At 56.3% G+C, this 14194-nt stretch overlaps 1 protein-coding gene across 1 annotated transcript; it reads right to left on the bottom strand.

Moving 5' to 3' along the window:
- Nucleotides 1-441: 441 nt before the first annotated feature.
- EPHA2 (EPH receptor A2) lies at nt 442-14186 on the bottom strand. The gene is made up of 17 exons (XM_071449175.1): nt 12800-14186; nt 9820-9887; nt 8635-9298; nt 7425-7580; nt 6997-7329; nt 6760-6884; nt 6169-6328; nt 5861-5960; nt 5703-5758; nt 5499-5624; nt 5234-5416; nt 4581-4642; nt 4263-4472; nt 3804-3953; nt 3386-3579; nt 2177-2332; nt 442-1092 (listed from the first exon to the last, which is right to left on the bottom strand). Exons 1-17 carry the CDS (start codon nt 12873-12875, stop codon nt 987-989), a joined length of 2925 nt encoding a protein of 974 aa, XP_071305276.1. The 5' UTR covers nt 12876-14186; the 3' UTR covers nt 442-986.
- Between the last annotated feature and the right edge of the window lie 8 nt (nt 14187-14194).

Below are 14194 nucleotides of genomic sequence, written 5' to 3'. Positions count from 1 at the left end.
CTTTAACTCATTTAAACCCCCTTAAAAATCCTCTTTAACCCCCATTAAAACCCATTTAAACCCCCATTAAAACATCTAAAACCTCTCACTTTTAAAACCCCCTTAACCCTCCAAAAAATCCCTAAATAAACCCCTTAAAAAACATTAAGCCTCCCTAAAAAATAACTTAAAACCCCTTTAAAGCCCCCAACCCCCCTTACAAACCCTGATAACTCCTTAAAATTTTTAAAATGCCTAAAAACCCCCAAAACTTTAAACCTACTTAACTCCCCCTTAATGCCCCCAAAACCTTTAAAAATCCTTAAAACACCTTAAAAAAACCCTCTTACAATCCTTTAAATGCCCTTAAAACCCCTAAAATCTAGGGGAAACCCCCTTTCTTTGTCCCCCAAATTCCCTCAATCTCTGTGAACCAGTGTGAAAACACAATATTCTAGAATATTCTAGAAAAAAAGCACATGTTTTTATTCAAAACCCCACAAAAATCCCCATAAATCTATGAAAAAAAGGGGGGGGGGGGGGGGGGAAGCATCCGAGCTGGGTTTTTAAAATTTCCCCCTTTTTTCTCTCCCAAACCTGACACGACCTTTAATTCTTCGCAATAAATATACAAAAATAGAATAAATTAGGTTAAAAAATACAAGGCAACACTGGTAGATCAGCAATAAAGGGCAAAAAATACACCCAAAAACCTGGTGGGAGAGGAATAAATAGGGAGAAAAAAAGCAAAAATAAATCAGTTTTGGGACTGAGCCCTTTTTTCTTGAAATGTGGGGGAAAAATAAGAAGAAAAATCCCTCCCCCAGTTCCAAAAAAGCTTGAAATTCCAATTTTTTAGGGGGAAGGGAAGGGGCAGCACCCATTTCATCCCCAGGCGCGGGGACAATATCAATAACACTATAAAAAACCCCTTAATAATTACAGAAATAATAAATAAACCCCTCGGGGAGGAGGGGGGGTTGATGTGGAGTTCTGGGGGTGTGGGGTCAGCCCGGGGCCCCCCCAGCCCCTGCCTGCTCCTGCAGCCCCAGCAGGCTGTAGGCAATGCGCTTCTGGTGGCCCGGCAGCCGCACCCCGATCCGCTTGATGTCCCTGGGAAAGGGAACGGGAGAACACGGAGTCAGGAATGGGGGAATGGGGCTGGAGGGGCTGGGGCCACCATGGCCACAGCCCGGGATTGGGGGGACCCAGGAGCAGCGTCCTTGGGGCGGGGGATGGATGGGGGGTGGACACGGCTCATCCCGATGGATGGACATGGATGGATGGACATGGATGGATGGATGGATACAGCTCATCCCAATGGATGGATGGATGGACATGGATGGATGGATGGACATGAATGGATGGATGGACACGGCTCATCCCAAGGGATGGATGGATGGACATGGATGGATGGATGGACATGGATGAGGGGGTGGACACAGCTCATCCCAAGGGATGGATGGATGGACATGAATGGATGGATGGACACGGCTCATCCCAAGGGATGGATGGATGGACATGGATGGATGGATGGACATGGATGAGGGGGTGGACACAGCTCATCAGAGTGGACATGGATGGATGGATGGATGGATAGATGGATGGATGGATGGATAGACGGACATGGCTTATCCCAGGGGATGGAGGGATGGATGGACATGGTTCATCCCGGGGGATGGTGGATGGATGGACATGGCTCATCCTGAGGGATGGATGGACATGGCTTATCCCAGGGGATGGATGGACACGGATCATCCCAGGGGATGGAAGGATGGATGGATATAGCTCATCCTGGGGGATGGAGGGATGGACATGGCTCATCCCGGGGGATGGAGGGATGGACATGGCTCATCCCGGGGGATGGAGGGATGGACATGGCTCATCCCGGGGGATGGAGGGATGGACATGGCTCATCCCGGGGGATGGACAGACTGACGTGGCTCATCCTAAGGAATGGATGGACACAGCTCATCTCAAGGGACAGATGGACAGATACAGCTCATCCTGGCCTCTCCAGCCAAGGAACATCTAATTTTATCCCATCCCTCAGGCCACCAAGGCCACAGAAGTGGTTTCCGTTCCCAGCACATCCCCGTCCCTTGGGACTTGGAGGGGAGGGGATGGGGACAGCGTGGGGACACATCCTAGGGACAGCCTGGCAGGGTCAAGGGGACAGCACGGGGACAGCACTCACTCGCTGGTCATCTGCAGGACCTTCTCGATGGTGCTGTAGCCCGAGGCCATGAAGGTCTCGGTGTACTGGGGCATGCGGATGGACTCCAGCCACTCCGGGACTGAGCGGAACGGGACGCCCTCGGAGCCGCTGGTGCTGGGCAGCCGGATGGACACCCTGCGGGAAAATGAGGCAAAAATAGAAAAATGCAAAAAAAGTGGCGCAGAAATGCAAGGCTGGAAAAACGATGTGAAAACAGAAGGGCGTGAAAGCGATGCAGAAAGGAAATGATGCAAAAAATGATGCAGGAATGGAGGGGTGCAAAAAAATAATGTGAAAATGGAAGGTTCAAAAAACAATGTGAAAATGACAAGGTGCAAAGAATGACACAGAAAGGTGAGGACACAAAAATATTGCAGAAATTAAACAATGCAAAAAATTATGCAAGAACGGAAAGGTGCAAAAATGATGCAGGAATGAAAGGGTGGCAAATAGAGATGCAAAAGTGGAAGGATGGAAAAATAACACGAGTTGAAAAGATGCAAAAAATAATGTGAAAATGGGAAGATGAGAAATTCAGTGGAAATGGAAAAAGGAAAAAATAATGCCGAAAACTGGAAGGATGCAAAAATAGTGCAGAAATGAAATGGTGCAAAAAGTGAGGTGAAAGTAGGAGGTTAAAACAACGATGCAGAAATGGAAGGATGTGAAAAATTATATGAAAATGGAAGGATGGAAAAACAATGCAGAAATGGGAAGATGCCAAAACATAAATGCAAAAATGAGATGATGAAATTGTGATGCAGAAAATGAAATGCTGCAAAAAGTGGAAATGTGAAAATGGGGCAATACCAAAAAATGATGCAGAAATGGAGATGCCAGAAGCAATGAGAGAGTGCAGAGATGCAAAACTCAACCCAAATCAGCACCATGAGAGTACAAAAAATGATGCACAAAACGCAAAGATGAAAACAAAATTATGCAAAAAATGATAGAAAACACAAAGACATGCAAGAATCAGAGAATCCCAGACTGATTTGGTTGGGAGGGACCTTAAAGCCCACCCCATTCCACCCCTGCCATGGGCACGGACACTTTCCAGTACCCCAGGAGTTTCCAAGCCTGGCCTTGGACACTGCCGGGGGTCCAGGGGCAGCCACTGCTGCTGTGGGCAACTGCTCCCCTCCCTCTTCTTGCCCCCCACCCCATCCTGGCGCTCCCTGCACTCACCGAGGGTCGAAATCTGCCAGTGCCTTGAGGGAGTCGGGGGCGCGGATGAGTTTGTCGAGGATGCTGACGATGTCGGGGAATTTGGGGCGCCGGCTGCGCTCCTGCTGCCAGCACTGCATCATCAGCTGGTAGATGGCTGAGGGACAGTCCAGCGGCGCCGGGAGGCGGAAGCCCTCGTTGATGGCCTTCATCACCTACGAGGAGGAGGAGGAGGAGGGTCAGGGATGGTCCCCCCAAAACAGGTGTTCATTCACAGAATCCCAGAATGGTTTGGGTTGGAAGGACTTTAAAGTTCATCTCATTGCAGCCCCTGTCCTGGGCAGGGACACCTTCCACTGTCCCAGGTTGATCCCAGCCTTGTCCTGGCCTTGAATGTCTCCCAAAATGCTGGTGGTGGTGGTGGAGGGTGGGCACTCACCTCATGGTTGGAGAGCTCCCAGTAGGGCCGCTCTCCATAGGACATCACTTCCCACATGACGATGCCATAGCTCCAGACATCGCTGGCAGAGGTGAACTTGCGGTAGGAGATGGCTTCGGGTGCTGTCCAACGGATCGGGATCTTCCCGCCCTACAGCGACATTGGGGTCAGCCCCGCACCCCCACTAAACCCCCTCACCTTGTTCAACCACCCCAACATGGCACCATGATGGACAATCACCCACCTTGTTCAACCACCCCAACATGGCCACCATGATGGACAATCACCCACCTTGGACAGCCACCCCAACATGGCACCATGATGGACAATCACCCACCTTGGACAACCACCACCGACAACCAACCATCACCACAACCAACCACCCCCTCACCTTGGCCACCCTTCCATGGCCAGCCAGCCACCCCTCCCTAGCCACCACCCTGCTGCAGTGACACTCACGCTGGTGGTGTAGGTGGCTTCAGGGTCATCCTCCAGCACCCTTGAGAGCCCAAAATCGGACACTTTGCACACCAGGTTGCTGTTCACCAGGATGTTCCTGGCAGCCAGGTCCCGATGGACATAATTCATGTTGGCCAAGTACTTCATGCCAGCAGCGATGCCCCTCAACATCCCCACCAGCTGGATGATGCCAAATTCACCTTCTTTTTCCTGGGAAAAGGGGAGAATTCAGCCTGGAATCCATCTGTTGTTCCACCTCCTTTGGTGGATGTTGGAGGTTCCACCACCCCGTGATTGTTGCCACCGCGTGTCACCTACCCTCAAGAATTTATCCAGTGCCCCGTTCTCCATGTACTCCGTGATGATCATGAAGGGCTTGTCTGTACAAAAGAAAGACCCCAAAATAGGTAAAAACACCAACAAATATCCCTCCAAGCCCCCAAAAATGTCACCACCTTAAAATCTCTAAACCTCCCACAAGCCCTCCCAAAATCCTTAAACCCCCAAATGCCCAATGCCCCTCAAAAAAACTCAATCCCCCAAAACAACCCCAACCCCTCAAAAATTACAAAAAAAACCCCACCACCCCCCAAAACCCAAACCCTACCAATTCTCCCCAAAAACTCCAGACCCCCAACTCCCCAAAAAGTCACCTCCACTAAACATTCCCAAAACAACAATTAAGTTTCAACCCCCTTACAGACCCCAATAAACCCCAACACCAAAACCCCAAAATAACTCCCCCAACTCCTCCAAAAATCCCTGAAGCTCCCCATAAAAACCTCACAAATTAACCTGAATTCCCTCCCCAGAAAAATCCCCAACCTCATCCCCCAAAAAGAGCCAAGTCCCCCAAATTCCCCTTTGCACCGTTGCTCAAAACACCCTATTTTTATATGGCTTTTTTTGGGGTGTTTTGCTGGGAAATTGGGGTGTTTTTTTTGTGGGGACAGGACATAGAGGACACTCACACTTGGAGACAACGCCCTCGAGGCGGATGATGTTGTGGTGGCAGAACTGTCCCATGATGGTGGCCTCGCTCAGGAAGTCCACGCGCTGCTTCTCCGTGTACCCCACCTTCAACGTCTTGATGGCCACTGGCACCTCCTTCCTGCCGCGCTTCAGGGTGCCCTTATACACCTCCCCAAATTCACCTGGTCCAAAAAATGTGGGCACCTTTAGCCCCCTTGTCCCACTGTGATTTTGGGGTGTCTCTGGGGGGACAAAGCCACGCACCGGCACCGATGACCTTCTGGCGGGTGATGAAGGAAGGAGGGATCTCGGTGGTGAACTTGAGCATGGCTTGGTTGGGGTCTTCGTAAGTGTGGGGGTCAACGTAGGTCTTGAGGGGCTTCAGCTGGTCTGGAAGTGTCAAGGAGGGGGTCAGCACCCCTGTCACCCCCTGCCCATCCCTGTTGTCCCCACTGTCCCATGGCTCACCTGACTTGGAGAAGTAGACGTCCTCGGCAGATTGGCGTGGCCGTGACCGCCTCTTCCTGTGGAAAAGCAGCATTTTGTCCCAAAAGATCATCCCTTGCCCATATTTGGTGGTGGAACAACAACATTTTGGGGGTTTTGGGGAGGGTTTTTCCCCTTACCGCCGGAGGATGAAGAGGAGAGTGACCAAGAGGAAGACGACAAAGACGACGCCGGCGATGCTGCCAGCGATGACGGTGGCTGATGCCATGGCCTCGGAACCTGCGGGGACCATCCAGGTGAACCCTGCACTCCCTGGAGCACCCACCCCGCACTCCTGACACCCCCTGGAGCCCCCACCCCGCACTCCTGACACCCCCTGGAGCCCCCACCCCGCACTCCTGACACCCCCTGGAGCCCCCACCCTGCACTCCTGACACCCCCTGGAGCCCCCACCCCGCACTCCTGACACCCCCCAGCCCCTCCTCACCCTCGGGCAGGGTCTCGAACTCGTGCTGAGGGCTGAAGGCCCCGTGGCCATCGGCGGTGAGAGCCTGGACCCGAACCACGTAGGCGGTGCCTGGGGACAGCTTGGGCAGGGTGACAGAGGTGCCCTCGCAGCGCAGCACAGAGTAGCTGTTCTCATCCACCTGGGGACACGGCAGGGTGACATTAGGGTGACACGCAGGGAGGGGTGGCACGGGTGGGGCAAAGATGAGGTGATGTGGGGATGTGACATGGATGGGGCAGGGATGGAGGTGACATGGATAGAGGGATGAACATGGGAGGGACATGGATGGAGGCAAGGACAGAGGTGATGTGGATGGGGAGGTGACGTGGATGGGGAGGTGACGTGGATGGGGAGGTGACGTGGATGGAGCAGGGATGGAGGTGACAGGGATAGGGACAAGGATGGAGGTGGCGTGGATGGGGGGCTGATGTGGCTCAGGGCAAGGATGGAGGGATGACATGGATGGAGATTGCATCGACAGAGCTGACACAAGTGGGGGCAAGGATGGAGGCGACACGGATGGAGGTGACACGGATGGAGGTGACACGGATGGAGGTATCAGGCTGTCACCTTCTTGCTGTAGGTGACCTCGTACTTCCAGACCCGACTCTGCTGCCGCAGTGGCACCGTCCAGGACAGGACCAGGCTGGTGGCCGTCCGTCCATCCAGGCTCACTGATGTCACCCGGGGGGGCTCTGCCGTGGGACACAAAGTGACATCACTGAGGTGTTCCCATGGGGGACAGAGACACCACAGATGTGTCCCCACCACGGAGGGAAGGTGTGGGAGCTGCTGGTGTCCCCTCACCTGTCTGGTTGACGCTGATGGTGGCGCTGGCCACGCTGCGCTGGTGGCTGGAGGGGGACACCCCGTTGCGGGCCTCCACGGTGAAGGTGTAGTTGACGTGTGGCTCCAGGTCGGTGACAGTGACCTCTGTCCCCGTGAGCCCCTGGGGGGGCTGTGAGAACCGGACCCCCCCGTCGCAGGGCCGGCACTCGCCGCTCTCGGGCCAGCACTGCTCGCAGGTGACGCTGTAGGTGACATCCTTGCGGCCACCGGGGTCGGCCGGGGGGGCCCAGCGCAGCTGCACCGCGGCCCCCAACCCCAGGGCTGTGACAGCCTGTGGGGGCGAGGGGGGACCTACAGGGGACATAGGGCAGGGTCAGGGGACAGGGCGGTTCTGTGTCACCTCAGTGAGGTGACAACACAGTGTTCCCCCTCCGGAGGTGACTTACGGGTGCAGGGATGCTCCGGGGGGTCCTCAGGGGCCCGGAAAAATCCATCCTCACACGGGCAGGCAGCAGCAGCGGCCGGGGAGGGCAGAGTGTGGGGGGGACAGGGCTGGCAGCCCCCCGAGGACACCGCGGCCTTGAAGGTGCCAGGGGGACAAGCTGGGGGGGACGACACACAAAGAGACACCGGTGAGATCCCAAATCCTGCTCCCCATCCATGGGATCAGCAACTGGCAGGTGGGGGGAAGCACCCCCCAAGCACCCAGAGAGGAGTTTAGGGGAGTTTGGCTCATTTTGCAGCTTCTTTATTATTGGGGAGCCCCCCCAAAAACACCCCCCTCCTGGCTGAGCCCTGCTGCACTCACTGCATTAGTGATGCTGCAGGGGAATGATCCAGGATGGGGAATTTTGGGTCCAACATCTAATTTCTCCACTTCAAATGAGGAATTTTAGGGTATTTAATCTTATTTTGCAGCTGCTACTTTTTTTTTTTTTTGCTACTTTGTATTGCTACTTTAAAGTAGCAATTTAACAATGCTTTGTATTGCTACTGTAAAATATTGCTACTTTATTTTACTTTATTATTACTACTGGGATCCCCCCAGCCCACCCTTCATCTGTCTGAGTTTTCTCTACAGTGGTGATGCTGAAAAATGAGGATCCAGGGCTGGGAATTTTGGAGCCGAAACCTCGTTTCTCCAACTCTGAATCAGGAATTTTTCAGGTGTTTCACCTCATTTTTGCAATCACTGCCCCACCTGTCGCTTTAGTTTTTTAAGATTTTCTAAGCCTTCTAATGTTGACATTCTTGTAGTGAACTTTCTCACACGCTTTCTGTAAATAACTCATTGTTTTTCATTCTTTTATAAAAGAAGAGAAAGTTGATAGACTTTTAGTCTGTCCAGTGTCATTGGAGAGGTGGCACTGTCACCCTCCAATCCACTGGCACTCTTAGAAAACTATAAATGTTAGAGTCAGAAAATAAACTTCCCTTTTTTCTTCACCTTGAAATCAGCGGTGTGCACTTGTGTTCTTTCATGTCCTATAGTGACACCCCACCCCTCTCTCAGCTAAACCCTTCCACAATCCACTCAAGGCTGAGGATTGGGAATTTTGGGGCCAAACCCCCACTCCTGTTCCCTCCCATCCCACCCCAGGCACGCACCAAGCTGGCCCATCCTCAGACACCCCCTCGGTTTAGCCCAGTCCATACCTTGGCAGGTGTCTCCCAGGCTCTGGAAGCCGGCCCGGCACAGGCACTCCCCGATGGGCACGAGCCACTCGCCGTCGGCGTTGCAGTGCAGGGCCGGCGCCTGCTCGGCCACGGCCTCGGCCACGCACGAGCCCCGCACCTCGGCCAAGGTCTGTGAGTCAGCACCGGCCACGGTCTCCGGGAAGTGCGCCATGCCCCGCACCACAGCCGGGCACCGCTTGTAGTACACGCGCACGGAGAGCAGCGCCACGCAGGCGCCCAGGTCCTGGAAGGCCAGGTAGAAACCCTTCCTGTGGAGCGGCCCCACCGAGCGCACCTCCACGTTGAGCTTCACGTTGCGGGCGGCGAAATCCTCCTGCACGGTGATCTCGTCCGGAGCGATGGTGTCGATCTTCCTGAACTGGCGCTTCTGGAAGTTGGTGCCGTAATCCACGTCGGACTCGGCGTAGTAGAGGTTGAAGGTCTCCTTGCAGGAGCCGCCGCCGGCCGTGGGGAAGCTGTTGCAGTCGCGCACGGTGAACTGCAGCTCGATGAAGATGCGCTGGGCCACGCCGCGGTAGATCCAGTTGGTGCGGAGCCAGTTCTCCTGCTCGCCCTCCAGGACGTTGCACACGGAGTACATGTAGATCAGGGAGTCGTTGAGGACGTTCTGCAGCTGGTCCCACTGTCCCCGGAGACAGAAATGGGGCTATGGAGGGGAACTGAGGCACTGTCCTCAGGGATGGGTTTGTCCTCATCTCATTCCCCCTGTCCCCATCCCCATGGAGGTCCCCAGACACATCCAGAGGTGTCCAACCCCGTGGGTGTCCCCATGTCCATACCCATGGGTGTTCCTGGTCCCATGGAGGGCCGCAGCCCAATTCCAGCAGAAGTCTCCAACCCCATGGGTGTCCCTGTTCCTATGCCCATGGAGATCCTCATGACTGAGGGATGTTCCTGTGGAGGTCCCTCTCTACAGATGCTCCTGTCCCCATTCCCATGAATGCCCCCAGGCCCATCCCCATGGATGTCTCTATTCCCATGGAGGTCCCCATTTGCCACCCCCATAGATGCCCTCATCCCCATTCCTGTGAAGGTCCCCAAAGATGTCCTTGTCCCATCCCTGTGGAGCTCCCCCATGGCTGTCCCCATTCCCCATCCGGGTGCTGGCCTGCGGGGCCAGATGTCAGATCCATGGGTGCTCACCCCTTTTCCATAGGGATGGGTGAGCCAGCCCAGCTCCCCATGTGCCTTGGCAAAGTCCAGCAGCACCACTGTGGGAGAGGAGAGAGGACAGGGATGTCAGCAGATGCCACCAGGACCTGCAGGTGCCACCAATACACCCCTCTGGCCCTTGGATGTCCATCCCCCGGGACCCATGGACAACCCCATGGAAGTCCCCAGGATGTGCAAACACTCCTGGGATCCACAGATGTCCCCAAATTTATCGATGTCCTGGGTGCAGGTGCCCAGGAGATCCATGAATTTTGGGGACATCTGTGGATCCCAGGGACCTGTGGATATCCCTGGGACCTGTGGATGCCACCAGGACCCACTGACATCCCACCAGGATCCCTGGATGTCCTGGGCACTCACAGACATCCCTGGAACCCACAGATGCCAGGAGGTTCCGTGGATGTCCTCAAGACCCCTGGATTCCCCCAGGACCCACGGATCCACCCCATTTCCACAGAGTCATGGATGTCCCCAGGTCCCCAAGAGTCATGGATGTCCCCAGGACGTCCAAACAGTCCCAGGCCCCAGAGGTGTCCCCTGGACCCACGGATCCCCCCGTTCCCGGCAGATTCCGCTGGAAGAAGCCCCCCGGGGGCCGCCCCCAGAGGCGGGGAAGCCGCGGGGCCCGGCGGGACCTGCCCTGGCACGCCGAGGGCGGCGGCCGGATCCAGCGCCGGGAGAGGAAGAGGAGGAAGAGGAGGCCGGGGAGGGAGCGGGGCCCCCCGGTGAATCACCCCCCAGGAATGTGCCCGGACGCCCGGGTTCAGCGGCGAGATGGGTCCGGCGGGACGGGGCCATTCCGGGACGGATGTGCCCCCCCAGCTCCCACGGCTGAGCACGGACGGGCTCGCGGCGGGTGCCGGGAGGGTCAGGTCTGGGGGGGACCCCAAAACCTGCCTGGGGGGGACCCCAGAACCTGCCTGGGGGGGACGCGGGTGGCTGCAGCGTCCCCCCCGCGCCGTGCCCGGGGTCAGGAAGGATGCCGGGGCGGATATCCCGGTTTTCCTGAGGCTGGAAATCCCCCCCGCGAGCCTCCGGAGAGCGGAAAGCTGCCGGAGCCAGGGCCGGAGCGGGCGGGGGTTCCCCGCCAGTGCCCCCGGGGGTGGCTCTGGGGACAGTCCCGGGGCCGGGGTTGCTCCAGGGGCGCAGCAGCGCCGGGAGCTCCCGGGACAGCGCCGGGGCCGCAGCCACGTCCCGGGAGTCACCTGTACCCACCACCGCCATCGCCATCATCATCAAATTCTCCGTCGCCTTCGTCACCCGGCCACGGCCGCCCCAACCCCCAGTGCCACCTGATGTGGCCACCAACTCCATCGCCACCCTCAGCGCCGCCCCCGCGCTCCGGAGCAGCATCCCCGTCCCATTCCCAGTCCCATTCCGGCTGCATCCTTATCTCTGTCCCCTGCCCTGCCCTAACCCCATCCCAACCTTTGCCTGAATCCGAATTCCCTTCCCAAAGTGAACCCCAATTCCATCCCCTCCGCTCCCATTCCTGTCCCCATCCCAATGCCATCCCTGTCTCAACCTTAACGAGAATCCCAATCCCATCCCCTCCGCTCCCATTCCTGTCCCCATCCCAATGCCATCCCTGTCTCAAGCTTAACGAGAATCCCAATCCCAAAATGAATCCCATCCTCATCCCAACCTCATCTCCTCCTCAATCTCAATCTGAACCCCAATCATAATCCCAAAATTGATCCCATCCCAGTCCAAATTCTGCTCCATTCTCTCCTCTTTAACCTTGTCCCCACCTCGTCCCCAAATCCCACTGGATCTCACAGAGGGGAACCAATCCCCTCAAAATCCCCAAATCCCACCACTCTCCCACCACTTTCCCTTTCCCCCCACGCACTTTTAAAACCTCAAATCCCAGTATTCCCTCCTGGGAAACAGCACTTTGGGAACACACCTCAAATCCCACAGCTGCCACGGGATCATCCCCTCTGCTGTCCCCCCAGTACTTCCAAAAATCCTCATTTTAGGGGTTTTTACCCCATTTTTAGTTTTCAGGGAGTATTTTTGATCCCAGCCTCTGATTTATTTGCATTTGGGGCTGGATTCTTCCACTTTAGCCTCAAAAAATGACGAATTAAAGCCGTCAGGCAGAGTTTATAGAAACTCAGTCCTAAAAAAATTCCAGGTATACACAAAAAAGTGATTTTCCCCCTTTTCTTTTGCCAAATCCTGCCAAACTAAGCCCCTAAATCACTGGGGGAAGGGTTGCGAGGTGGAGGCCGAGACGCTGCTTGTTTTTTCCCAGCAATTTTTTGGGATTTTCCTGACATTGTTTTCCAGCTCTCTGGCCGGATCCTACCCGACCCTGCACCACCCATGGGAAACGCTCCATTTTAAGGTGATATTCCCCTTTTGGGGGGTTTATTTTTTAATCCCCCCCACCTTCACCCCTGGGCCAGTCTCCTTTGGGGGCTCCCGGCAGGACCTGGCCCCGGTGCGTCAGTTGGACGCTCGGCATGGGCAAAGTTGCCCCAAACTCTTGGGTTTTTCCTCATTTTAACTTTTTTCTCCCCATTTAAAATTCTTTTTCCTCTATTTTAGTTGTCCCCCAATTTTAGCTGCCCCCCCCCCGTATTTTTATCTCCCCATACACCTTTTTAACTCCCCCCCCCCTTACTTTAACTTTTGCTCCTTAATTTAACTTTTCTCCTTTTAATTTAAACTTCTCCGCCCTCATTTCAACTTTTCCCCTAATTTTAACCTTCCCCCCCTGCCCCAAAGGTGCTCCGGCACCTGCAGACTCCCCACCGCACCCCAAACTGTGCGGGGGGAAGGGGGAACCCACATCCCCCTTTACCCTCAGAGCGCTCCCCGACTCCTCAGCTCCCCCCAGACCACCCGAATTTACCCCAAAACCACCCCACCCTTGGGGGTGCCCGCAATAAAGGAGTTTCGGGGTGCTCCCCCGCCCCAAAAAAAAGTGGGGGGGACTCACCTTCCTCGGCGGCCAGGGGGCTGAGGGCGGTGAGGAGGAGGAGGGTGAGGGTGAGGGCCGGGAGGGTGCCGGCCATGGCGGGGCGGTTTTGGGGGGTCCCGGGCGCGCCCCACGAGCGGCGGCCCCGCGGGGAGTGCGGGGGGTGTGGGGTGCGGGGCCGCGCGCCCGCTCCTGTTCATTCATGCCCTGCTGACGTCACCGGCCACGCCCGCTCTTAAAGGCGCAGGAGCCGCTCCCAGTACGCACCAGTACGGCACTGGGAGGGCGCCCGCCCCAGGGAAGGACGCGGCCGGGTGGAGGGGAGGGGGCTGTGGGAGCCCCCCCCAAGGTGGGGCACGGCCCCGGAGGGGGTTCGGGGGTCCCGCAGCCCCGCGGGGACCCCCGCGCCCGGCCCCGAAGGGGTGAACGCGCCCCCCCTTCCGCCCCCTCCCCTTTCATTCATGAATCGGCGTGGGAAGGGCGGAGGGGCGGCAGCCAATGGATGCAGGGGGCGGGGCCACGCGGTTACTACCGGCCACGCCCCCCGCCCACCAGTTCGATACTGGGGGGTTTGGGGGGGACCGGTCTGGGGGGGCTGCCCGGGCCCCAGATCCTCAACACCACCGTCCTCATGGACCTGCAGCACCCCAAACCCCACAGCACCCCAAATCCCATCACCCACGGCACCCCAAATCCCACAGCACCCTAAATCCCATCGGCACCCCAAATCCCACCACCCATAGCACCCTAAATCCCACAGCACCCTAAATCCCATCACCCACGGCACCCCAAATCCCACAGCACCCCAAACTCTGGATCATCTGTTGCACCCCAAATCCCATAGTGCCCTAATCCCCTCAATTCCAGCACCTCAAATCCCTCAGCAGCCCTGTCCCCATGATCCTGCAGCATCCCAAATCCTGCATTTTCCATAGCACCCCAAATCCCACAGCGCCCCAATCCCTTCACCTCTAGTGCCACAAATCCCCCAGTACCCCAAAACAACTCAAATCCCACAGCACTCTAAATCCTGCACCCCTGTTCCCATAATCCCTCTGCAGCCACATCCCCTAATACCCACGGAGCCCAAAAGCCCCAGGATCCACAACACCCCAAATCTGCCAATAGGCCCAGCACCCCATTCCATGATCCCAGTGCACCCCACATCCCCCAGCACCTGCAGCACCCCAAATCCTGCAAGCACCCCCATTCCATGATCCCATTGAAATTAAAATCCCCCAGGATCTGCAGCACCCCAAATACTGCAAGCACCCCCATCCCCAGGATCCCAGTGCACCCCACATCTCCCAGTAAGTGCAGCACCCCAAATCCTGCAAGTACCCCCATTCCATGATCCCACTGAAATTCAAATCTCCCAGGATCTTCAGCACCCAAATCCTGCAGCACCCACCTCCT

This window comes from Agelaius tricolor, unplaced genomic scaffold (genome assembly GCF_023055355.1).
Source record: "Agelaius tricolor isolate 1412-34295 unplaced genomic scaffold, bAgeTri1.0.p SCAF_28, whole genome shotgun sequence".
Classification (NCBI taxonomy): domain Eukaryota; kingdom Metazoa; phylum Chordata; class Aves; order Passeriformes; family Icteridae; genus Agelaius; species Agelaius tricolor.
Note: the sequence above shows the minus strand (reverse complement) of the source record. Positions and strands in the feature narration are given on the sequence as shown.